Source organism: Cladophialophora immunda (genome assembly GCF_000835495.1).
Source record: "Cladophialophora immunda strain CBS 83496 unplaced genomic scaffold supercont1.1, whole genome shotgun sequence".
NCBI classification, from domain to species: Eukaryota; Fungi; Ascomycota; class Eurotiomycetes; order Chaetothyriales; family Herpotrichiellaceae; genus Cladophialophora; species Cladophialophora immunda.
Window position 1 is genome coordinate 1,721,471 of NW_015622541.1, and position 23,716 is coordinate 1,745,186.

At 54.0% G+C, this 23,716-nt stretch overlaps 7 protein-coding genes across 9 annotated transcripts; 5 read left to right on the top strand and 2 right to left on the bottom strand.

Moving 5' to 3' along the window:
* Positions 1-3,899: 3,899 nt before the first annotated feature.
* Positions 3,900-7,019, bottom strand: PV07_00489 (uncharacterized protein). Its single transcript, XM_016386944.1, has one exon. The coding sequence runs from the start codon at positions 6,567-6,569 to the stop codon at positions 4,272-4,274; it is 2,298 nt and encodes a 765-aa protein (XP_016253872.1). The 5' UTR covers positions 6,570-7,019; the 3' UTR covers positions 3,900-4,271.
* A 282-nt stretch (positions 7,020-7,301) lies between these two features.
* Positions 7,302-9,054, top strand: PV07_00490 (uncharacterized protein). The gene is made up of 2 exons (XM_016386945.1): positions 7,302-7,499; positions 7,552-9,054. The coding sequence occupies exons 1-2, from the start codon at positions 7,416-7,418 to the stop codon at positions 8,476-8,478; spliced, it is 1,011 nt and encodes a 336-aa protein (XP_016253873.1). The 5' UTR covers positions 7,302-7,415; the 3' UTR covers positions 8,479-9,054.
* On the top strand, positions 9,030-12,532 carry PV07_00491 (transketolase). The gene is made up of 8 exons (XM_016386946.1): positions 9,030-9,436; positions 9,511-9,640; positions 9,699-9,747; positions 9,804-9,897; positions 10,073-10,157; positions 10,208-10,502; positions 10,556-11,919; positions 11,977-12,532. The coding sequence occupies exons 2-8, from the start codon at positions 9,587-9,589 to the stop codon at positions 12,088-12,090; spliced, it is 2,055 nt and encodes a 684-aa protein (XP_016253874.1). The 5' UTR covers positions 9,030-9,436; positions 9,511-9,586; the 3' UTR covers positions 12,091-12,532.
* Positions 12,533-12,945: 413 nt separating this feature from the next.
* On the top strand, positions 12,946-14,707 carry PV07_00492. 3 transcript variants are annotated; one of them, XM_016386948.1, is made up of 6 exons: positions 12,946-13,495; positions 13,568-13,657; positions 13,709-13,722; positions 13,793-14,086; positions 14,152-14,287; positions 14,344-14,707. In XM_016386948.1, exons 1-6 carry the CDS (start codon positions 13,286-13,288, stop codon positions 14,356-14,358), a joined length of 759 nt encoding a protein of 252 aa, XP_016253876.1. In that variant the 5' UTR covers positions 12,946-13,285; the 3' UTR covers positions 14,359-14,707. The 3 variants fall into 3 exon arrangements, with proteins under 3 accessions (XP_016253876.1, XP_016253877.1, XP_016253875.1); XM_016386949.1 differs by having other exon boundaries at positions 12,946-13,657; XM_016386947.1 differs by having other exon boundaries at positions 14,152-14,707.
* A 171-nt stretch (positions 14,708-14,878) lies between these two features.
* On the top strand, positions 14,879-18,257 carry PV07_00493 (uncharacterized protein). The gene is made up of 4 exons (XM_016386950.1): positions 14,879-15,043; positions 15,143-15,272; positions 15,403-17,587; positions 17,644-18,257. The coding sequence occupies exons 3-4, from the start codon at positions 15,408-15,410 to the stop codon at positions 17,798-17,800; spliced, it is 2,337 nt and encodes a 778-aa protein (XP_016253878.1). The 5' UTR covers positions 14,879-15,043; positions 15,143-15,272; positions 15,403-15,407; the 3' UTR covers positions 17,801-18,257.
* Positions 18,258-19,347: 1,090 nt separating this feature from the next.
* PV07_00494 (uncharacterized protein) lies at positions 19,348-21,221 on the top strand (the record flags this gene model as incomplete). The annotated part of the gene is made up of 2 exons (XM_016386951.1): positions 19,348-19,949; positions 20,005-21,221. The coding sequence occupies exons 1-2, from the start codon at positions 19,538-19,540 to the stop codon at positions 21,219-21,221; spliced, it is 1,629 nt and encodes a 542-aa protein (XP_016253879.1). The 5' UTR covers positions 19,348-19,537.
* Positions 21,222-21,575: 354 nt separating this feature from the next.
* PV07_00495 (uncharacterized protein) lies at positions 21,576-23,613 on the bottom strand. Its single transcript, XM_016386952.1, has one exon. The coding sequence runs from the start codon at positions 23,165-23,167 to the stop codon at positions 21,800-21,802; it is 1,368 nt and encodes a 455-aa protein (XP_016253880.1). The 5' UTR covers positions 23,168-23,613; the 3' UTR covers positions 21,576-21,799.
* Positions 23,614-23,716: the final 103 nt, after the last annotated feature.

Here is a 23,716-nt window from a genome sequence, read left to right on the forward strand (position 1 = left end):
GCGGCGGGCAGGATAGGGTAGTTGCGGATTGCACCCAGACGAATGTTGGCGGATGATGCTGCATGCCATGGGCACCTTGCAGCGGACTTGCTCGTACTGTGGCTGGCCTCTGTCTCTTCCGCACATCCCGATACTAGCCTTGTATCCTTCCAACTTCCGGACTCTGGGTCGAAGGACTGATACACCTCAGTGCACTGGGAGCCGTGGGACAATCCGTTTTCGTGACCAGCGACCGTACGAATAGGCCTGTATCTTCTGAGGGACCTTTGTCACCCTGACGGCACAATCCAGGATGATTACCACTAGGTGGTACCCGAGATCCTCTGTTTGGCTGCATCCCATCCCCCCTCGAGCCGAGCTCCCTGTCCGGGATCAACATGCAAAGCTGCAGTCTCCAAAAGTCGAAGCCCAATCGGGCATAATGATGAAACGCCACATATCTCCCGAATTGGAGAATCGTCTTCGTTGACGGTGTCCAGAAAACTGCGCTCGTCAACTTCATGTGCATTTGGTTGGAGGCTCGATTCTGCGATGCTGTGTCATACGGCCTTCAAAATACGATCTGCGTCACGGAATCAATGCCATTACCATATCGAGGAATGGGATCGATCTCAAATGGATGATGCTGGTCTCACTATATCATCAAGTCAGCCATCTCGTTCCAGAGCAACCGGGTTGTGTCGAGCACTGACAAAGATTGAGGGGATGGTTTGACATCCTGTCAAACATACTCTCCAAACGGAAAGTTGGACATTGCTATACCCCAAGGACCAGAGTCAACATGGTGCTATTTGCTCGTACCAAATCCTTCTGATCCCGAAGTACATCCGTTGAAAAGGACCTGTGGAGGAAGTAGCAAGTCCCCGTGGAGCTGGAATAGTTGTGGACTCGGACTATGGTGATCATCCTTGAGGCAATAGCAGTATAGTTGCTGTCACATATGCCTGGCATCACGAGCTTCTGCATTGACTCGAGCACGAGAGCCATTCAGGCAACGTCAGTCAAAGCATTCCGGCAACAACAACTATTGAGCCACGCCTTCCACAAGGGAACCTCGAGGATGCGTCTGTACTCCTTCCACGGTGCCAGCAAGCGTCGTCACTGTTGTTTGATCTTTGCTGACGCACAACTGTCCGTCTGACCTTCTCTCCATACCGTGTATTCCAGAGACGTGGTATACGACTTCAGTCAGGTCCAGTTGAAGAGCCACAATATCGGTTCACGAACCGATCCGACTCCAAAGGCCCGCCATCAAACCACGTTCTTGACTACCTTCCCAAACCAGGTGGTGGAACTTTTGTTCACCGCTGCTCGTCTCACGGGGGAGCATTGCCAGCTGGGTAGCAGCCTGAGCATATGCGAACCATATTGTCGGCCACAGGGAAAACCCCTTAGGGACCACCTTCCAATGCCCATGCCCGAGAAACCTTCCGCATCACAGTTGAGGTAGACGGAACAAATACACTTTCCGCGGCGGTATTCCGAGTCTTTCATCTTGGGCACATCCGACTCCCCCTCCCCGGGGACCTTACGAGAACAAGAACGGGACATTGAGGGCGTCTGATTCAACGATCTCGTCGAACCAGAGCTTAGAATTGCCACCAGCAATTGCAAGAAGTGATTGGCCTTGTCAATTGACGCCGTCTTTCAAATCCAACCTCAGCTGCTGTTTATTGAACGTCGCGTGTCATCTTACGTCGTGTTGGTCGCGCACTTGAGCCGACAAGGGCAAAATGTTTCTGGTTCCGGTGCATTGATGGCCGTTAGTACCTGACGGCGCTGCGAGGTTTACCGTACGCCAGAGCAGCTATGTCCTAGCCAGAGCCAAACAGTCTCCGCTAAGCCAGACGAGGCCACGAGGATGATGCGGCACGCCCTAATGAATCTCTATTGCCTTGTATGTACCACTCGATAATGCGGGCCTGGACCTCGACATCTATGAATGCGGATGGGGGTTTTGCAATCTCCCAGGATGGAAATTTGTCATGTCCCAAATGCAGCAGAGGTAACGTTAAATAAGCCCTTGCGGTCCGTATGAGTTGGTATTGTATCCGCGAACAAGGCTCTCTACAATACATACCCTGCTAGCTAGACGGTCCACTATCATCGGCGTCAAGGTCAGTCTTAGGATGACACATCCATGACGCCCATCTCAGCCCCCGTTTTCTTCGGGCGTTTTCGAAGTGATGGCAGCGCGGAAGATGACACATGGCTCGCCTAGCAAGCGGTCTTTCCCAGGGACTAACCGTTCGTGTGCCTTACAGAACCAATACGATATAGGCAACGGGTTCCCAGCCAATGCGGTCCCGAATTGGAATGCTTATACACGCCCAGCCAATGCAGCACCATAACATAATAGTGCAGGAGCGGCATCCAGACTAATGACCAGAATGGGATGCATACTTGGCCCAGCTGAATAGTAATCCTGGGCCCCTTTCGAGAAGTCACTCTCTGCGTTACTGGCTACCATGCACCTGCTTTTCCCCCGGCACCTTCACGAAACAAGAAGTCGTGCAGAGAATTCGAGAAGTATATTCGTTTTCCCGAATGCACCAGAGCCCCCACTGATGCCAGAAAGTCGAGAGAGTAAGAGCCATCGCCAGAAGAAGGGTGCGGCACCCGCCCCTCTCTCTCTCTCTCTCTCTCTCTCTCTGTGTGTGTGTGTGTGTGTGTGTGTGTGTGTGTGTGCTCCACACTAATTACCTACATATGGCAACTCGACGGTGACGCAAAGCCTAAAGGGTCATCTGCTCTTTAGTCGACCTCTTTGGAGATGACGAACAAGTCATCCCTTGGAGGAGGTGCCAACGAAGAGAGAGGGTGTAACATCCACCTCCCGGCAAGGAGGCGAAGAATTACACCGTCACATGCCATGAACCCTGCAGCGTATGGGCCTGTTGAAGGGGATCAACATTACAAGCCAGCACCGGCGATACAAATTTCCACAGCAGATGGCCGGGGTCGCGACTCGCAAGAGACCCCTCGCAGCACAACCGGCCTGGCATGATGTCCCGTTTCCATGCTGGGCCAGGGCGAGTCACGATTGCATGGGGCAGTGATCAACTATTTCTTGACAGGGTGACAGCCCCTACAAGCACAATACTGCAGCATCGCAGCAACAAAACAGGGGGTAGAACACGACGGCCTGGGCCGCTCGTGATTCCTGACCCGATGACACGGTGTGGGTGCACATCGTACAATATCCTCGAAGACCCCCCGGCACGGCCAACAATCATACGATGTCCTAGGGATCTGTGTGCGGCATACGAGGTACGGCAATCTGACCTAGTGGCAGACAGCCTTGACACGGTATCGAAGAACCGCTCAGACTCGTATCTCATGCGGTCCATCCCATCCCCCAGGGACCTCAGCGTTGCATCGAACCCGCTCATGTGGACGAGGAAGAATGTCACGGCATCAATGACCCCGTTTGAGTTTCAGACATTGGATACTTGCTCCTCCAGCCAGGGCTGTACTCCGAGGTTTACGCTGAGGGGCGATCATTGTATGAAATGGGAACCGCTCCCTCCATTTACTTCCCTGTGCAAACTTGGTGGCCATTCATTCGGTGTCCAACCAAGCTCGGTTCACTCCTAAAGCCATGCCAAAGCCCTGTGGGAAACGAGCAGGACTTCCTGGAGAGCGACCTCTCTTTCTCTCTGTGCGTGTCATTCATCCCGCCATGAGGGCCAAACCAGGACCAGGACCAGGATCGGAGGGAACTCGCTGGCTGTCAAGAGTTTACCCTCTCCCCCTAGAGGACATGGAAACAACATGGACCCACGGATACCACCCAAGACAAGGCCATTTGGTCTCAATGGGTCTACAGACAACTGTTCAGCCACGTTACCTGCAGCTGCGGCGACAGAAGCGCTACTGCCGTTGAGACACGGGATCTGGCGATGACTTCCCATCTGTCATTGCTATCGTATCTCATTGTTGCATCGCATTTTCCGCCATCCACTCCAAGTCAGCGCACATTAGCCACAAGGCACATGTTCGCCATCCTTGGGGGAGAACTAGACTAAGTTTTATGGGCTTGTGCTCTTCTCCCATCTAATCATGACTGTCCGGTACGTCGCTCGGACCATCCTAGGACATTAACAGTGCCTCACTCTCGTCTGGAAGAAATTTTTCGTTACTTCGTGGTCATATCATTCTGCCCTCCAGGACCCTCATTCACGTCCATGACGCGGTCCTGACTCTGTGAGAGCTGTCCCCCTCGTATTTCAACAATTTGACTTTAGGTAGTGCTTTCCCTTCAAGAATCCTTAAACAATGAATGCATGACTCAGTACCCCGACCATGTAAAGAAATGCTGCCACCGTGGGCCGGGTATCTCGCGAAAGCGACAAAGAACGAAAAACGTTGCTGTGGATGCATGACGACGCGGCGTTAGTTGCGCTGGCAGACGTAGTTCTGCTGGCGGTTGACGTCGGCGGGATAGTTGTTGCGGTATATACACCTGTTGGGAGACTGCTGGAAGGGCGCTTCCCTGTGGTATGTTCTCTAGTACCAGCGCTTGAGGTCGAGCTTTTGGTACTTGTTGTTGTGCTCGTGGTGTTCAGGGATGGTGTTTGCCCTCCTTCTTGCGTCGTGCTCGTTTCTGGCATCGGTGGACTGGTAACTATGCTGACAGGAGGCGTGCCAGGCGACCCGGCCATAGTGACAATTCCTGGGTCTGGTGGTTGCCAATCGGCAGCATCATCGTAAAGAACTCCATTGATGATAACGCCAGCATTATTCGCGAGCATGTTCTTCTGGTCTGTGTTACAGGTGGTGTTAACGGCGCGAAGGTAGCACGTTGGTTCGGCCATTGGAGGCGCGACATTCTGGTACGAGGAATTTGCATCCCCAACTGACGAATATGTCGACAGATCGGCGGGCATGCCCATGCTGATGTCTGTTCCCTCAATGATACGGGAAAAGATAGTGAAAGCGGTCTCTGGCTGATAGGCAGGCACCAAGTGACCGGCATCATAGATTCGACTGAAACTCAGGTTCCCAAACTCGCGAACAACGCCGCCGACGTAGGTGCTATTGGCCACAATGGGGGCATACCCAGCAGCATACCACGGCAGATACGATAGACCAGCCGCACCGGCTACAGCGAAAGAGGCTGCTTCTCCTCCTTGCCAGTTGCAGATGTAGTCTCTGTCTCCGTAGATCAGCGCGATCCTCACACCAGAATTGAGAAGATCAACAAGATCTTGAATAATGCCATCTCGCGCATAGTCGCCTGTGGTATTGAACGCGGCGAAGACGGCCACTGAATCTTGGCTATAGTTGACCGGAACACCAAGCGCTTGTTGGACTGAGAGTTGGTTCAGATACTCCAAGTAGAGTGCGCTCGGAAAAGGATCGAGCATACTTTGAGAGATATCATAGATCGACCGTCCCGACGTAGTGTATGGGCCGACTACATATGCTTCACAGTACGATTGCGCTTGCGAACATGCCTCATTGACTGCATCCACGTCTCCGTAGCCCACCGGGTCGAGTGCGGCTTCTTGTGAGCGGCAAAAGGCAGTCTGCTGCTCGCAGCCGTCTGCGCTGTCGTAGGCGCTTAAGGCGTTAAGCTCTTGAAGCTGTGAGATGGCTTCGATAGCATAGGTGTTTTCATATGCGAATTTTGGATGATATGGAGTCTGGGTGAAAAGATCAATCCAACCATTGATGATGCCCAGGGACTTCAGTGTAATATCAATAGTCGTGTTGGCAAAATCGAGGTCTGTCTGACGGCGCTGATTCTGGATGCCGAAGAAAGCTCCAATAGCGGGTCCGTACTTGCCTCCGTAGGACTCGGTGAAAAGATGGACCTCCGCTGTGGGCTCAGTAGCTTGTGTGCGAAGAGCAGTATTGTATTGCGGGAAAGAAGTGAGAAATGTCTGCAGGAAATGCCATAGCGATTGAGCGGCAATTTGGGACGTATTGGCGGTAAATGACGGATTCCCCGATCCGAAAGTGCCGTTGAGAAAAGTGTAGGTGGGCTGTGAGATAGGTACCGTTGTCGGTGGGACGACAGTCGTTTCATCAAGCAGATTGAGAGATGAGTTGGTCAGAACATCGTAGGAGAAGCCCACCTGAACGGGCTGGTCTATGAAGACAATGTTGCTGCTGCGATCCCAGCCCCAGTCTCGCGCAACCGTGCCCAGCTGCCCATTGGCGATTTCCACAACTTGACAAGGGCCAACTTCTTGGAAAAGACCGACCATGCTGCTGGAACCAGGACCGCCATTGATGAAGACTGCCAGTGGAGCTGATTCGGGTAATTGCCTAGCTTCAATAAACCAGAAAAAGGTGTTGATGGTGTAATTTCCTTGACTGGGATCCAAGACGTTTGGCGGCAAAGTAATGTAGCCGGCGAATTGTTGCTGAGTTTCGAAAACTGTTGTACAAGTCCCCACAGGGACGCTTTTATAGGCGAGCGAGACATTTGAGTCGACTGGAGAAGGAATTGTGACAAGGGAATCACCGGCAGGGAGGGGGGGAAATTGAGCGAGGACGGTAGAAGTGCGAGCAAAAAGGCTGACAAGTAGACTGTTCAGCCATCTCGTCCATGGTGCCATGCGCTGCAAGAAATGCTACAAAGAGCTCTTCGACTAAATCTGTGTTCCGCACGATCACATCTGCCGGCCGTGGTTGCAAATTCCGTGCGTTGGAGAGCATAACCAAGAGCGCGAAAAGCTTTGTCACCACAACGAAACTCCACCGCAACAGCGTCTTCGATTGAACAAGATGAGGGCCAAGGGCGCAGGAAAATCGGCTTGTAAAGGCGGTCGACGAAGAGCTGGAAATGCCTGCGTAATGCGAAGGCAGACGTTCAAAGGGAGGCTCCAATGAACGCTTCGTGTGCGATGAGGTTGGGTTGGCGAAATGCAGGAATCTTGCTGAAAGTGCCAGACCAGAACTTCAACAGGCTTCAAGATAGCAGAATGGACCAACGATTGACGTGAACAACGACGACGTGCCGTGATCTGAACGAGTGTGGGATGTCTTGAACGGGGGAGGAAAGAAAGGACAAAAAGAGAGGGTGCCTTATTTTTTGACCTTCTCTCCCCGCAGGCGCCGTTGACGCCATGCAGCGGATGGACATTTCTTGGCGAGTTCAAAGTGGGCGAGTGGGTGAAACCTGCGCCGATCTGGAGCGTCCTCGCCTCGCGCCTTGCCAGCTCGCCAGGTACCCGAAGGCCAAACTGGCCACGCTCACGTGACTGTGTCTACAGATACCACGTGACACGGATTAGACTCCAAAAGTTCTCCCTGCGCGCAAAGCCCATGGAATTTCTTGCCTCTTGCGCCTTCACCTTTGCCTCAACCTTTGTTCACCCCACAACTTCATGGTGAGATCGACTCGACGGCCGATTCGTGTAGAGGCGTATCCATTGTCTTGAACCAGGCAGAGGGTAGAAGCCATGGCTTATAATGGCTACAACGGCTTCAACGACGATGTTATGGACGGGGTCGAGGCCTCGGGTCCCAAAGTCACTGTGAGAGAAGTAAGCCAGACGACACTTCGATTCCTCCTGTTCTTGATCTGACTCTCGACAGGTCGAACCAGACCGCTGCGATTTTGTCCTCCAGTCATGCTCTCTCGCCCTCGCCAACTCCCTCCGTCGCGCGATGCTCGCCGAAATCCCCACCATCTCGATCGATCTCGTGGATATTACTACGAATTCCTCGGTTCTTCCTGACGAATACCTCGCACACAGACTGGGCCTCGTTCCCTTGATCAGTAAAGGCGTGGACGAAAACCTGAATTATGGCCGAGATTGTGATCGCTGCGACGACCATTGCGAATACTGCTCGGTCGTCCTTCGCCTTCATGTCCGGTGTTCTAATGCCGGCACGATGCTGGTACATGCGAACGACCTCATCGTGGTCAATGCCCGTCAAGATGGTATTGGCCGGCCAGTCATCCGTGATGCGAATGGCACCGGACCACTGATTGCCAAGTTGAGGCAGGGGCAGGAAATTCAGCTGGAATGCATCGCAAAGAAGGGCATCGCCAAAGAGCACGCGAAATGGGCACCCACGTCGGCAGTGGGCTTCGAATACGACCCCAACAATAAGCTGCGCCACGTCGACTACTGGTATGAGACCGACGCAAAAGAAGAATGGCCAGTGGATGAGCGCAACGCCACGTGGGAAGGGGATGAGTCGGCTGCCGACGCCGCTTTTGATCCTGATGCTGTCCCGAGCGCATTCTTTTTCGAAGTCGAAGGCATCGGCACCCTCGAACCAGACGACATCGTCCGTGGCGGCATTGAGGTGATACAGAAAAAGCTCGCCGAGACAATCAAAGTTCTGGGAGGCGCAGAGGCCGCTGGCGTCGATGGAATGAACGGCATCCAGAGTCCAGATGGCTACGAGCCGGCTCCTCCAAATGGAGCGTTCAGTTCATACGGTGGCCTCAGGGGTGGCACGACCCCTTATGGTGCGACTCCATACGGCGCCGGGGGTTACGGTTCCTACTAGCCTAAGAAAGCGACTGCTTTTGCATAGCGAGGCGTTGGAGGTTTGGTGGTCAGGCCAATTTGCCAAAGGCGAGCAACTATCGGGCCCAGTCAGGATGGTTTCACTTTGTTTCCAGGCATGACACGTTTCCAGGAGTTGCTCCAGTTGCAGAGAAAACAGGTATATGTTCACCAGGATGGTCAACACTGAAGCTGGCGAGCTCCGTTGACCTTTCTCTTTGGAACAAAGGACATTTTGGGTGTTATTGTGGCGAGGATGACAGGAACGAAAAGTCGCAAGGAATGATTTAGCTACACGTGCTGGAGAATCTCAACCTCTCTCGGTTCTCTGAAGCATCAACAAGAATCTTTATTGGCCAAACCCAGACAAGCAGAGACCTGCGGTCCGTCTTGAAGGGGTAAGTGGGAAACGCTCGACTGACTGGGCTGTCTGAAACGTAGTCAGCATTGCGTGGAATGATTGCTGCCGTAATCAGGCACTGGTGAACGTGCATCCCGTACTGCCGCCTACGAACCATTACTGTCGCCGATGTTGATTCCTTGTTCTGTGCTGTCGGGGCATTTATGCGGTTGGAACGGGTGCATTGCTGTGCCGCGTAGTGGTTCCAGAATATTTAACACCAGCTGGCTCCCTCTGCAGCGACGGAAAGCTTTTGAGAATCTTCTTTTTCGTTGAGACCCAATCGACTGCCCAACTCGACCAAACAGGGAATTCCGCACAACACGCTGCGACAAGACACCGCAGCCTGAAGCGTCCGGAGCAGAGGCCGCTTGCCTGGGCCCCGCCAGTCAGAGCTTTCGATTCCAGGGTCCCGAGTCTCAGGGTGCCAGCCCACCTGCAATCAGTGACTTCAGAGCGCAGCCCGCAGCCCGCAGCCCACCCGCAGCGCCACCAACAACTCAGGGACTTGAGCAGCGACGAAACTGCCATTGCCCCGCCATCCCTCCTGGTGACAGACGTAAGTATTAGCCTCAATTGAGCAATTCCGACAAGTCAACAGCTCGGGCTCGTCACTAAATTTTTTCTCAACAGCCTTCACGACCATTAGACCTTCTCTCTCCTCTCTGTTCACCCTGATTTCCACAAAGTCTCATATCAGTCTGTCACAATGGGTTACTCTGATCTCGATTGGAAGGCTGTCAACACCATCCGACTGCTTGCGGTATGGCTCTCTGCCCCTCCATGTCCATTTGCAAATCTCCTGACTGCTCTTCATTCAGGTCGATGCCACTCTCAAGGCTAACAGCGGTCACCCTGGCGCCCCCATGGGTAGGTGATTCTAAGTGACTGATACAAGAACCATTTCTGACGACTTTTTCTCCCAGGCATGGCCCCGGTGGCCCACGTTCTTTTCAACAAGTTCATGACCTTCAACCCCAAAAACCCCAACTATATCAACCGCGACCGATTTGTCCTATCGTGAGTATGACCATAGCCAATGCATTACATCAAGGAAGAAGAGATTGCATACATGGTGAAGAGCAGGTCCGGAAATGCCCGCGTGAGGTTGCCAATGAGTTGCCTGCCCCGTGTGAAAGCCTTCTCTTCCGGCACAAAATCATGAGATAATGGTTCCGTTGCTGACCCTGTCCAGGAATGGACATGGTTGTATGCTCCAATATGCTCTCCTCCACCTTTTCGGCTACGCCGTCTCAATGGACGACCTGAAACACTTCCGAGTTTGTCGTCCTGTTCGGGTTTCGTGTTGACGAGAGCTGACAAAGAGTAGCAAGTTGACAGCATCACTCCCGGTCATCCTGAAGCTCATGACACTCCCGGCATTGAAGTGACCACTGGTCCTCTGGGTCAGGGCTTTAGCAATGCTGTTGGCCTGGCGATTGCTCAAGCTCACACCGGCGCTGTCTTCAACAAGCCTGGCTATGACCTCATCAACAACTATACCTACTGCTTTTTCGGTGATGGCTGCGCTATGGAAGGTGTTGCAAGCGAAGCTGCTTCCGTTGCCGGCCATCTGCAGCTGGGCAATCTCATCTGCATCTATGATGACAACCATATCTCCATTGGTAAGAAACTCGCGCAATGCACTGCGAAAAATGCCGCCGCTGACAAAGGGTAGATGGTGACACAAAGGTTGCTTTCACCGAGGACGTTGTCAAGCGATTCGAAGCCTACGGCTGGCATGTTCAGCATGTCAAGGACGGCGATCACGACCTTGAAGGTATCGAAGCTGCGATTAAGAAGGCCAAGGAGGTGAAAGACAAGCCTTCCATGATCAAGCTGACTACCACCATCGGTTTTGGCTCCAAGCTGCAGGGCACAGGTGGCGTGCACGGCAACCCCCTCAAGGCCGATGACGCTGCGCAGGTCAAGCAGAAGTTTGGCTTCAATCCTGAAGAGTCCTTCGTGGTCCCTCAAGAAGTGTATGACTTGTACCACAAACACGCTTCCGAAGGCGCCGCCGCCGAGCAGGCTTGGAATGACCTGTTCAAGAAGTATGGGAGCGAGTTCCCAGAGCTGGCCAAAGACTTTTCCCGTCGTCTCTCACGCAAGCTCCCCGAAGGATGGGAAAAGACCCTGCCGGTGTGGAAGCCGACAGATGCTGCGGTTGCCACCCGCAAGACATCTGAGAAGGTCCTGGAGTGCATCCACGAAGCCGTCCCGGAACTGTTGTCAGGCTCTGCAGATCTGACTGGAAGCAACAACACCCGATGGAAGAACGCGGTCGACTTCCAGCCTCCAAGCCTGGGCATTGGCGACTGGACCGGACGCTACCTGAGATACGGCGTTCGAGAGCACGCTATGGCTGCCATCATGAATGGTATTTCTGCGTATGGCACGCTTATTCCGGCTGGTGGTACTTTCTTGAACTTTGTGTCATATGCTGCTGGGGCTGTCCGTCTGTCGTCTCTCTCGCACCAGCGAGTTATCTATGTTGCCACTCACGACTCCATCGGTCTCGGCGAAGACGGCCCTACTCATCAACCGATCGAGACTTTGGTCCATTTCCGAGCTCTTCCCAATATGATGGTGTGGAGGCCTGCTGATGGCAACGAGACGTCTGCCGCATACTACATGGCTCTTACTTCGACATCTACCCCCTCCATCCTGGCTTTGACCCGACAGAACCTGCCCCAGTTGGAGAACTCGACAATCGAGAACGCGATCAAGGGCGGTTACGTTGCCGTTGAGGCCCAGAATGCCGACATCACCCTCGTTTCCACTGGCTCGGAGGTGGGCCTCTGTGTCGATACGATCAAGGTCTTGAAGGATCAGCATGGACTCACTGCCCGTGTTGTGTCGATGCCGTGCACAGAAGTCTTTGACGCTCAGCCCAAGGATTACCAGCTCAAGGTGATTCCTGACGGCATCCCGGCCCTGTCTGTGGAAGTCATGTCCACCCTCGGATGGGAGAAATACTCGCATGAGCAATTTGGTCTTAACCGATTCGGCGCTTCCGGCCCATACAAGGAGGTGTATAAGGTTAGTAGTCCCCATTGGTTTTCACTCTTCTGCTGCGGCGGCTGACATCTCTGGTAGAAATTCGAGTTCACGCCTGAGGGCATTGCTAAACGTGCCGTTGCCACGGTTGAGTTCTACAAGGGCTTGAAGCCTCGATCACCAATCAACCGTGCTTTCCAACAACTTATCTAGACACCCTGCGTGGGCAAAGTTGTCGCAAGGAAGTGGTTTGAGTCTCCCGGATCGGACGAGGGCACTTAACAATCTGGTCTAGGCTAGGGTCGACCGGTTATGCCACCCAAGCCAGCAGGATGGCCATGTGTATGATGATCCAATGCATAAATTTGATGCGGCCTAGATAGATTCATTCACACGGGGAAGACAATACAAGATGCATACTGCAAAATGTCCGAGACGAAGGTTCGCCAACACTCTCGTTGGCGGCAAGTTGGTTGGATTAGACTCGCACGATTCCTGCAGATTTGACACCTTGAACCCGCGTACCTGACAGCCCAGTCACGAGACGGCTGAGGTCAGGAAACAATATCATTTGTGAATCGAGGATGAGCCCGTGTGATGGCGTATCAATGGCGCCCTTCCTCTGCCCTCCCTGATCCGTCATTGATTTGCTCCCAATCCCTTGTCCCAATGGCAGCCTGTGGTATTAGTAGCTGGACTGATGTATGTAATATGGGGGCAACGGCCCTGGTGGCCCCGGCTAGAGGTGCCTTGCGTCTGCTGATCGGCACCCTCTCTTGTCCGCCTGTTCGTCCCTCTCCCCTGGCCGAGCATGTTGGAGCAACTCTACGCGCTGGTGGCGCTGATGGTGCTGATCCGGCGAGGTCAACTTCACCTTGAACCATTGGCTTGGCCTCCACCCTGAGCGGCGTTTTCCACAACTCTTGATGCTCTCTCAAACCACGGATTGACCGATTTCCCCCTCCAGCCAAGGGCTCCTGGGGTGGAAAGGAAGGGAGTAGATGCGGTCCCTGGTCCAGCAAACCACTACCTGCTGCTTCTGTCGGTCTAGAGAACTATTAATTTCCACTCGCATGCGTCCCAGTGATTTCCGTTTGGAAGGGTTATTCTTCCTCGTTACGGCCAACAACGGGGGCACCATTATCTTCCCACGTCTCAGAGCCTCAGTTTTCGAGACTTTTCCCTCCCGAGTTCTTTGACGTCTGTTGTCTCCGCTGTCGGCATGTGCACCTCTCGACCTCGTCCAGGGCCCCGCAGTTCGCATTTCTCTTTCTGCGCCTTTCCCTTTTCTGGAGTTGCTTGATGCCACCCATAGCTACCCAGCAGCCAGCGAGACTTCGAACCGTACCCGACGCCTTCCCTTCTTTTCTACTTGGAACAACTTACCTATTTCCGCGCGTATCCAAACATGGCTCCCTCCACGTGGGTCGTGATTGGAGCTTCCAGGGGCATAGGTCTCGAGCTCGTCCGTCAATTGCTCGATCAGGGAAACCAGGTCATCGCAGCCGTCCGCAGCCCGGAGACGGCAAACCACATCTGGCAGTTGGCTGCGAAACAAACCAGACCCGCAGCCTGTCTCATTGAGCAGTGCGACGTCACTGACGAGTCGAGCATTCTTGTGCGTGACGGCCGGACTACTTGAAAACCACTCCAAGGTGATTTGGTCCACTGATGCTGATGCAGTCAATAGGCATTTGTGAGTGCAATGGGGAGGCTGGTTGCCAAGGGCATGCGGCTCGACAATATTGTCCTGAATGCTGGAATGCTGAAATATCCCAATGTACGATGAAATTCGTGCTTATCTGCACAGAAAGACTAATGACACACTCAGAGGGCGACCGAGATGTAACGATTCCAGAACCACTCCGAAGGTATATCGCCTTTGGACAACGTACTGATTGATAGCGGCACGCAGATCTTTTTCCGACTTCGCACTGCATCTACATACGAACACCATTGGGCCTATCATCATTGCACAGAAACTGCTTAATCTGAGCAGCGTAGCACCTCCGTCTAAGGTGATATTCATTTCCTCCGACTCCGGATCCACAGCACGGTTTAGGGATCATGAAGACGGATTCGGCGCCTATTCGGCCAGCAAGGCTGCATTGAATCAGATGCTCAGGCATATGGCCGCAGAGCTCAAGAGAAAAGGGGGAAAGTACGAGGACGTCTGCGTCTTGGCTATCCATCCCGGTGAAGTTCAGACGTGAGCTAAGACCACAGATTGACGTCTGTTGACGAGGTGGAGCTGAGAGCTGACATGGTAGCCAGGGACATGGCGAACATCGACGTGGACTGGGAGGTGGAAGGAATCATCACGCCCGAAGAAAGTGTGACAAAAATGCTAAAGGTGATTGGAGAGAAGGGCAAAGATGACAGTGGCACCTTCTGGTGCTGGGATGGAAGAGTGAAGCTACAACCTTGCAGATATATGAAGTCTTATTGAGCTAACCATGTCGATAGGAGCATCCCTGGTGAAATGTGAAAGTCCTTGTCCAACGAGGCGATTGAAGAACAGAGGGCGGGTTGATACTCCGTCTGGAGTGCAGGTCTGGCACACGCACGGAAACAGATGCAGGGAGCATGCCATTCCCACCTGTGGTCAGGGGAGACAGATGACACGGGTCATAGTACGGCGCATCGAGGTGGTGTTGCGTGGTGCACCCGCCCATATGTATCGGTACCACCTTCTGCAACACGACCGAGGAAGCAGATCCAGTAGATTCAACCAGGTTTCCTGTAGTGTATGGAAGTTTCCAGCGCACATCAAGCATAGCGGAATGGGTAGCTGCGTTCTGAGCAGCAAGGCTGAAGGCTGACCGAACATGGCCACCGCCACGCTGTTTACAAAGAAACTGCGATCGCAGGCACAAAGGCAGCGCAGGGAAGAATTCGTTCGGCGGGAGTGGCACTTACCGCAACAGGCATAGCGTGGCCGCCGCCGAACTTTTTGATTGCCTGACTTTTTGGTCTGATTTTCGACCGCTTCCCTCGACCACCACCACCAACTTTTCCCCTACAAACCTTCCACATCAGCCTTTTCCCTCCTGCGTCGTCTGCTCTTGTCGCAGTCGATTGCTATTCTCCCCCTCTCCCCCATAAAATACTCGTGAATCAACCAAAAAAAAGTGAAAACCCCCCCTCAAAAACCCAGAGTCGTGCGGTAAGTCATCCCGAGTCCCTTGCCTGCGCAACCCTTTTTTTCACCTGCACGGTCCGATCCTCAGAGGTCAAGGTGAACAACGTCTGACCAGCATCACAGTGCTCGACTTTAAACCACATATCCCTTACCAAGGCATCATCAAGGCATCGGCTCCATTGCTCAAGACAAGTTTCAACTCCCCTCGTTCTTGTTACCTTGTCAATCAATCCAGGAAAAGTCAAACAAAAAAGTGAGCCCTCTCTTTGCCCCCCCTTGTCGCTGGGCCGAACAACCTCCCAGTCCGCAGTCCGCAGTCCGCAGCCCGCAATCTTGCTACCCGCGCTGCCTTCATCCACACACATTCTGACAGTGCTTCGCAGCGAAAATGTCTGCTACAGACGTCTCTAATGCGACTCCGGCCGCTGGCCAGAATGGCAGCCCCGATGCCCCTTCCCAAAACGGCGCTCCTGCCATCGACACCAATGTGGCGCCGTCTGGTGCTACCGGTGACGATGTCGCTACACCCTATTCTGCGACCCCGAACACTGCGCAACACTCTGCCTCTCTCTATGTCGGCGAGCTTGATCCCTCCGTCACCGAAGCGATGCTCTTCGAGTTGTTTTCCTCCATCGGCCAGGTCGCTTCGATCCGTGTCTGCCGTGACGCCGTCACCCGCCGCTCGCTTGGGTATGCCTACGTCAACTACAACAACACCGCTGACGGTGAGAGAGCACTGGAAGATTTGAACTACACGAGCATCAAGGGCCGCCCATGCCGTATCATGTGGTCCCAGCGCGATCCTGCCCTCCGCAAGACTGGACAAGGTAATGTCTTCATCAAGAACTTGGATGCGGCGATCGATAACAAAGCGCTCCATGACACCTTCACCCAATTCGGCAATATCCTCAGCTGCAAGGTCGCCCAAGATGAGCTCGGAAATTCAAAGGGATACGGTTTCGTCCACTACGAGACCGCCGAGGCTGCCAACCAGGCGATCAAGTCTGTCAATGGAATGTTGTTGAACGACAAGAAAGTCTTTGTTGGTCATCACATCGCGAAACGAGATCGCCAGAGCAAGTTTGAGGAGATGAAGGCCAACTTCACCAATGTCTACATCAAAAACATCGACGAGTCGGTCACTGACGACGAATTCACCAAGTTGTTTGAGCCTTACGGCGCTGTTGTCTCTGCCACCATCACTCGCGACGAAACTGGCAAGAGCCGTGGCTTTGGATTTGTCAATTTTACCAGTCACGAATCCGCTGCCAGAGCCGTTGATGAACTCAATGACAGGGAATTTCATGGCAAGAATTTGTATGTTGGGCGCGCTCAAAAGAAACACGAACGGGAAGAGGAGCTCCGCAAGCAGTATGAAGCTGCACGCATGGAGAAAGCCTCAAAATATCAAGGTGTCAATCTGTATGTCAAGAACTTGACCGATGATGTGGACGACGATAAGCTTCGTGATCTATTCAGCGGTTATGGAACCATCACATCGGCCAAGGTCATGCGCGACACAGCCGAGCGCACCGCATCTCCTGCTGCAGATAAGGACAAGGAGAACAAGAAGGAGGAGGATGATGATGAAAAGGGCGACGAAGAGCAGAAGGCTGAAAGCGAGGAAAAGGAAGAGGGCAGTGAAGACGCCAAGGAGGCCAAGAAAGAGGGTAAACCTGGCCAGAAGTTGTTCGGCAAGAGCAAGGGCTTCGGCTTCGTCTGCTTCAGCAACCCGGATGAGGCTTCCAAGGCTGTCTCGGAGATGAACCAGAAGATGGTCAACGGCAAGCCGCTGTATGTTGCCCTCGCTCAACGAAAGGATGTTCGCAAAAGTCAGCTCGAGGCTAGTATCCAAGCACGCAACACCCTTCGTCAGCAACAACAGGCTGCTGCCGCCGGTATGCCCCAGGGCTACATTCAACCCACTGTCTTCTATGGTCCAGCTGGACAGCAGTTCCTCCCACCTGGGGCTCAGCGTGGAGGCATGCCCTTCCCCGGTCAACCTGGCATGGTCATTCCCGGTATGCAAGGCGGGCGTGGGCAGTTCCCTGGTGGCTTCCCCCAGCAAGGCCGTGGAATACCTCAAGGCCAACAGCTCCCTCCCAACTTCGGTCTGCCTGGACAGATGCCATTCATCCAGAACCCGGCACTTGTCAATGGTATGTACAACAATCCCCAAGCGCTGGCTCAAATGCAAGCTCAGATGGGTCGTGGCGCTGGTGGTCGCGGTCAGATGCAAGGCATGCAGGGTATGCCTCCCAACATGCAGGGCATGGCTGGCGTGCGTGGTGGCGCGTTCCCACAAGGCGGGCGAGGAGGTGGTATGCCAAACATGGCAAGCGCCCAGGCAGGCGCTCGGTTGCCTCCACAAGGCCGTGGACAGATGATGCCTGGCAGAGAAGAGGCCCCTGCTGGCGGTCTCAGCAATCTTGCATCTTTGCCTCCCAATCAACAGAAACAGATGCTTGGTGAGGCCATCTACCCCAAGATCCAACAGATCCAACCGGAACTTGCTGGCAAGATTACTGGTATGCTTTTGGAAATGGACAACTCGGAACTGCTGGCGTTGTAAGTTATCTCGGATGCCGCACCATGTTGTGGTCGGTGGCTAACATGTTTCCCAGGATTGATGATGACAACGCTCTTCGTGCCAAGGTGGACGAAGCCCTCACCGTCTACGACGAGTACGTCAAGGGACGTCAAACTACCAGCGAAGGCGGCCCCAACGGCACGAAAGAGGAGGATGCGTCCAAGACTGAAGGCGCCGAAGCGACGGCTTAGACGATCTTGCATGGACTACTCTTACTGTCTTAACACAACTTTTTCACCCAAATTGCGCAATCACTGTACTCGACCTGGGCAAGATGCCTTTCTACCAAAAGTTCTGATACTGCAACATCTTGAGTGCTCTGCAATGGGGCTTCCGGACCACGGAGCTGGGCTTGATTGCGGTGGCGGTGGCAGGCGAATGGCGTCCTTTCTCCCGAGCAGATGGTTCTCGGTTGTGCCCACGGTGGCTCGGTGATTATGAGCTTGTCTTGTTTGAGTGTATGATAGACTGGCGATATGCTTCCCCCCTTTCCACAAGGGCATATGCAACCAAGTGCAAGCAGACTATCTTCTTAGATGCTCGCTTGTACTTTGTGTACCCGGGTTTCCTACTAGGATACCGGAGATAGGTTGCATTTCTGCCCCGCACAGATAGATTCCCCCTTAATGAGATGGCTCATTTGTTTGATCTTGTTACTTTGTTGCTGTATCCTCGTTGCTCGACGTGCTGGTTGTCTTGTGGCCAAGCCAAACCATGAAGCCCTAGAGGTCAAGATTTAATCCACCTTGGCCTTTGCTCACTGTGCTCGATCGTCCATTTCTCATTGCCCATGATGGGGACAATGTGCATCAGTGGTTGTTGGTCTTCGCGCTGTGGATTGTTCTTGTCTGTACCGCGATTGACGGGATGGAGCGCTGCCGTTTCTTGTACAACCCACCGATTCGCGCCCTTGACCTTCTTCCTTCCTCCTGCTCTCAATTGACCTTTTCCATCGACCTCCCGGCTTGTTTTTGCGTCTAGGTCTTCATTTCCATCTTTCTTTCATCCAGATCTGGAATGACTTCTGTTCTCCCGAATAGATTTCTTCTTATCGTCCGCAGGATCTCCACGAAACCGCGCTCGTCTTTCCCAACCGTTCTGCGACAGAAAACCTCCAACAGCGGCGTCAATCTTCCAAAAGGGAAAAGGGGGAATATGTCTTCTGCACCCCATCAACCCTATTCCTGTATCCCTTTACCTTCGCTTTGAAGCAGGTTGGGGAACATTTACCGGTCGACATGACAGTCAGGGTATCTACCTTCGAGCCATACCGAGAACCGCCCGGATTTGCTCGTGCGACGATCGAGAGATATCACCAGCCACATTTCCCATTCAGTTCATCCTGTGCATGAGGTGGTTTCAATTGGCTGTCATAACGGCATGTTGTTGTACGCATTCACTGTGGTCCGGCAAGCCATTGTCCAGCTGGTGGTTTCCGCCGTGAGATTATGGAAACAGAGGACGCCCTGGTCAAATATGTCTTCAATCATAAGATATCACAGGGGCATGGCCGACTTGGTGATCTCTCGAGTTGTCAACTGGCCCTGCGACTCCTTACGGGCCGTGTTCCTGCTGTCGTTGCCAGACGCGTTTTTAAGCTGGGCGAGCACTTCTACAAGCACAAGGCTCAAAGCGTGACCTCAGGCTGTAAGGACAAGAGAAGCCCAGGCCGTCTTTTCGCACAAAAGAAGCAAACACAGGAGCTTCCTCAAATCCCGCCAAGTCTTCCACTGCCAAACAGCACTGCCTCACTTCACGACCGGAAGAAGGCAAGGCTGCAAGACCGTGTCGAAGGGTACGGCAAGGAAAGAAAGAAGCCCAACACTTCAAAATGCCTGCGCTCTCCGTGACTTGCTCTTCATCTGGGAAACTTTCTTCTCCTTGCCACCAACTTGATAGATGTAACCCAGAGCCTCTTCGTGGCGACCATGTCCGGGCACAATAGTCCTCTTTTCCTCCATTCCTCTCCGCCACCACATCTGGCTCGAAGTCCCGACGATGAAGTCCAAATTCTGGTTCAGAGAGCGCGGGGTGTTGAAGCTCTGGGCTCAGCGTTTGACAGCTTCCTTGTCTCCTACAATCACGCTTTCTTTGATGTCTTCGACCGACAGGTTGAACTGATCAAATCCCGCTCGCAAGCGTTCGAAGATGGTCATGTTACGGTCTTTGACAAGACATTACTGATTCTCACCCATAATGGAAATGACCTGGACAACCCAGCTGCTATCAAGTACTACTGCAGAGAGTATCTAAACATCGATATCGATATCCGTGGTGCTGGCCAGGAATTGACCCCAAAACTCCAGCAGAGCGTGCAAGTTTCAGGGGCCTTACAAGAGGGTATGTACATCCCAGCTTCGTCCGGTGGCTTTTGATCTGATGTACCCGCTTTCAGAACTGTCCTCGGGCAAAAGCAGCACAGTGAAGAAAGAAGCTGGCCAAAAGCGTGCCCGATTGTTGCCTGTCGATCCAAACCTACGCAAGGACATGGAGCCCAGATTGGCAGTCTTGTGGTCCGTCTACGAAACTGCTCGAGCAGAGTATCTCGCCGTTGTCGACAAGGACGACAATGAAAAAGCTGCCAAGAGAGCCAAATTCCTCCGCGATACCGCCGAAAACATCCTCCTGTATCTCGAGAATAGGAATGCCGACCCTTTGATGATCGCGGAGCTAGAAGGGACGTTCAGTCACGCGAAGAACACAGCGGTCTGCCTGACCGGCGGCAAGAAGCGCAAATTCGATCCGTCAGAAATGGAGAAGGTCAAGGGAACGCCGCGCGGCCCAAGCCTACCGTACATGAAAGAGAAATACCGCAGGAGCGGAGGAATTGATGCAGGTGCTTACAACCAACACCAACACCATCAGCCAGATATCTCAAGCGGTCACGCCGGCGAGGTGACGAGCTCTTACGGATGGGGCGGCGCCGACCTCCCCAGCGGACACGGCCATCCTCACCGGGCGCAATACTCTGACACATATCCGTACCAAGATCGCGACTCGCGTCATCTGGGGTATACCGTCGCACCGGGCAGAGACCGTCGACGCAGCGACGACAAGGACGAGAAAGAATATTACGTCTCAGCCTCTGGGCCACACAACGCCGCCGTTTCGCGCGGCCGCCAGGATCGCGGCCCCAACGGCTCGCGTACCAGGGACCTATCAGACGGCCGACTCTCCCCGGTGAGCTCCGACTATCAGGACGCCCCGGACCGACGCGAGGAGCGTGAGAAGAGTCCCAGCCCCAACTCCCCTCCGAGGTCAGCGTCTCCGACGGGCGACAGCCGCCGTCGGCGCCGCCGCGTGATGCAAGACCGGAGCCGTCGTCGCTCGAGGTCGCGGGCGCACCATGAGCCAGGTCACGACCGAGGATACTCGCGCGCCACCGACGACCGATGGTACTCGCACGAGCAGGACCGCGAGCTGGACCGGCACAGAGGCGCGGGCGACCGAAGCAGAGCCGGCGCGAGTGGTGGCGGCCGTCCCCGGCACCCCTTGCGCGGCCGTGGGCACTCCTCCGTCCCCTACGGCTACGGCGGCCACAGGTTGTTGGATTCGTATGTGCCGAGTCGCGATCCCGGTCCCAGCCCCGGTCCCGGTCGACGTGGCTCTTGATGGGCCACTGTGGGTGAGAGGAGAGCGCCATCAACCCCGGAAAAACGGAGTGGAATCGGGAACCCAAAAAAGGGCGGAAAGGGGGAAGAGAGTAGCGGTTGAATGAGTAGGTGTCTAGGCCGAGGGTGTTCGCGTTGCGAGGCTGTCATGGCACGGTGATGGGTGGGGAATGGTCATGCATGGCCTGCAACGTTTCCAAAGAGAGAAACCATGTATCAACATCGCGGATAAGAAAGAAGGGTACGAGTCCATGAGCTCGGGGAATTAGCATAGTTGAAATTCCACAATGCGCGGCTGTTAATGACTAACATGGCAACATGAACGATCGAACTCGTGCAGCAAGCTCCGCGCCCCCAGATCTTATCATCTGCTTCGCTAGAATCATTGTCTCACCATTAACTCCCAGCCCCTGCCCCTGCCTTTCGAAATACATGATAGGCATAGTCGTAGTCTTTACGTCTCACCGTTCGCGACCCCCACCGGTACTTAAAAGCTAGTTTGAACTCTGAACATTGTAGGATGGATGCTCATTCTTCGCATGGCTTCGCGATGCTAAGCCTCGCTAGACATACGATGCATCAACTCTGGCTGATGATGTCCACACTCTGTGCACAATTCTCACGGTCGTCGGCAGGTCTTGAGCCTCGAGGGTTTCTGATTGCCGGACCACGCTGAAAGCCAGCCACGGTCGGCGTGTGAGGTAAGGGTGTGTTCGTGGCCAACATCAAGATGACGGAATCCTGGAGCGAACTGGTATCCACGACCCGGCCGCCATGTGTTTCGGCGAAGGACAATATGGGCGTTCGGGATCGGCGGCGGCGGAAAATCAGCGAACGTGAGGGCTGGACCTGGGACTCGCCCGACTCGGAATTGTTGGTGCTCGAATTTGTGGAAGCAGAATCTTCGAAGCGGGCTCTAGCGAGGGCTTTGCGGACAGTTTGTCGGAAGCCGCTGCGTGTGCTGGTTGAGGCGCAAATGTACCCATGGTGCCCGTGTGTTGCCGTGTTATCTCTCACAAGGTACGATTCTCTTACATTTTGATATACCTCGGCTCCTGGGTGGTCAATGACGATGTCAGGGACGCTGTGAAAGGACTGCAGGATAGTAGGGTCGGTCTGAGCATAGAAACGCGACTGAGAGAGCTTGGGTAAGCCGATTCGTGCCACGACACGGGCATCAGACACTCTGCGATTTTGTAACTCCCAGACAGGTGGGAGTTCAGTTGGGGTATTCAGGACTTCGTTGAGAGACTGATACGCGCGCTCGCGGTATGTTGGCCGACATGTAGGGCAGATTTTGAAGGTACAAGGGTGGACGTACGGTGGTCTGGGATGCTGTGGGATGAGGTTTGCTGGGGTAGACGGCTTCTGTCGAGGAGCGGGAGGAGGGACGGACGGCTCAGACATCCAGACCTTCTGCAACTCTTTCCAATCATAGGCCGCCTTTATCTCTTCGTCGAACTCGGCGGAGGAGTTGGTAGAGAAAGTGGTGCTCTGGGGTAAAGTGGACAAAGTTCCGTGACCGTCGCTGGAAGCGGTAGAAGCAGTGGTGAAAGTGGAGGCCGTCGCAGGTCTGCTCTCATCTGGCTCGAACTGAGGGAGGACAAGATCCTTTACCCTTTCCTTCTGCTCAATCAGCTTCCTGACCTCTTGCCCAGTATATTGGCCTTGTCCAATGGCCCTGATGATTGAAGTGCTGAGAGAATGAGTAGCGACATGCTGACAGGGCGCCCGACCTCGTGGTAGGACTGGCTCGTCTGTGAAATCGGACTCGGGCAAGAAACCGCCAGTGTCTTGGGTGCAGCGATAGAGCCAGCCGATGTTGGGGTGTTTCTGGCATAACGAGCATTTGAAGGAGCCATAGGGATCATAGAGGCGGGTCATGGTCATGTGGGTGCATGGATTGCGTTTCTCAGGACCGAGGATGTTCCTGCGCAGGAGAGGCATGGCGGCAGGAATGGCAGGCAATTGAATGCGCTTGGATGCATCACATTCGAACAACAACAGACAGGACAGTAGGTGTGAGAAGTGAATGGAGGGAGCGGAGGGAGATGAGGGAGTGAAGGGTTGAAGCGCAGGGGAGAAGAGGCGGTGGCAGGAAGGAGCACCTCGTCGCCATTTCTCTGGCCTGGTGGTACCGCAGCCTCATGTCTCTCCTTAGCAGCAGGTCTTTTCATATTCTCATTTACCTTTCACCAGCGCAGCCGTAGCCACAGGTTCATCTTGCAACCCCCCAGGCGCACACCTATCACTCTCTTGTCTCTCTCTGCCAGGATGCTCCGCCTCTTCTCAAGCCCCATGGAATTCCTGTGTCCGCCGACGCCGACGCCGACGCCGTCCACGGAGACACTGAATATCTCTACCATCTCTCGACAATGTGGTGTTGAAGTGAGGGAGCGTCCATTGAGGTCAAGGATTGTTCAGCTTCAACTGGCCCATCTCGCCGTGTTTATTTCTTGGCAGAGATGGCGACGCTGAGTGGTGGACTGAGACCCC

Coding starts and splice junctions, on each gene's coding strand:
- PV07_00489 (XM_016386944.1), bottom strand. CDS start 6,569: ATGGCACCATGGACGAGATGGCTGAACAGTCTACTTGTCAGCCTTTTT.
- PV07_00490 (XM_016386945.1), top strand. CDS start 7,416: ATGGCTTATAATGGCTACAACGGCTTCAACGACGATGTTATGGACGGG. Junction 7,500..7,551: donor CCAAAGTCACTGTGAGAGAA/GTAAGCCAGACG, acceptor GACTCTCGACAG/GTCGAACCAGACCGCTGCGA.
- PV07_00491 (XM_016386946.1), top strand. CDS start 9,587: ATGGGTTACTCTGATCTCGATTGGAAGGCTGTCAACACCATCCGACTG. Junction 9,898..10,072: donor CGCGACCGATTTGTCCTATC/GTGAGTATGACC, acceptor GACCCTGTCCAG/GAATGGACATGGTTGTATGC. Junction 10,503..10,555: donor TGACAACCATATCTCCATTG/GTAAGAAACTCG, acceptor GACAAAGGGTAG/ATGGTGACACAAAGGTTGCT.
- PV07_00492 (XM_016386947.1), top strand. CDS start 13,286: ATGGCTCCCTCCACGTGGGTCGTGATTGGAGCTTCCAGGGGCATAGGT. Junction 13,496..13,567: donor CTGACGAGTCGAGCATTCTT/GTGCGTGACGGC, acceptor TGCAGTCAATAG/GCATTTGTGAGTGCAATGGG. Junction 14,087..14,151: donor CATCCCGGTGAAGTTCAGAC/GTGAGCTAAGAC, acceptor CATGGTAGCCAG/GGACATGGCGAACATCGACG.
- PV07_00493 (XM_016386950.1), top strand. CDS start 15,408: ATGTCTGCTACAGACGTCTCTAATGCGACTCCGGCCGCTGGCCAGAAT. Junction 17,588..17,643: donor AACTCGGAACTGCTGGCGTT/GTAAGTTATCTC, acceptor CATGTTTCCCAG/GATTGATGATGACAACGCTC.
- PV07_00495 (XM_016386952.1), bottom strand. CDS start 23,167: ATGCCTCTCCTGCGCAGGAACATCCTCGGTCCTGAGAAACGCAATCCA.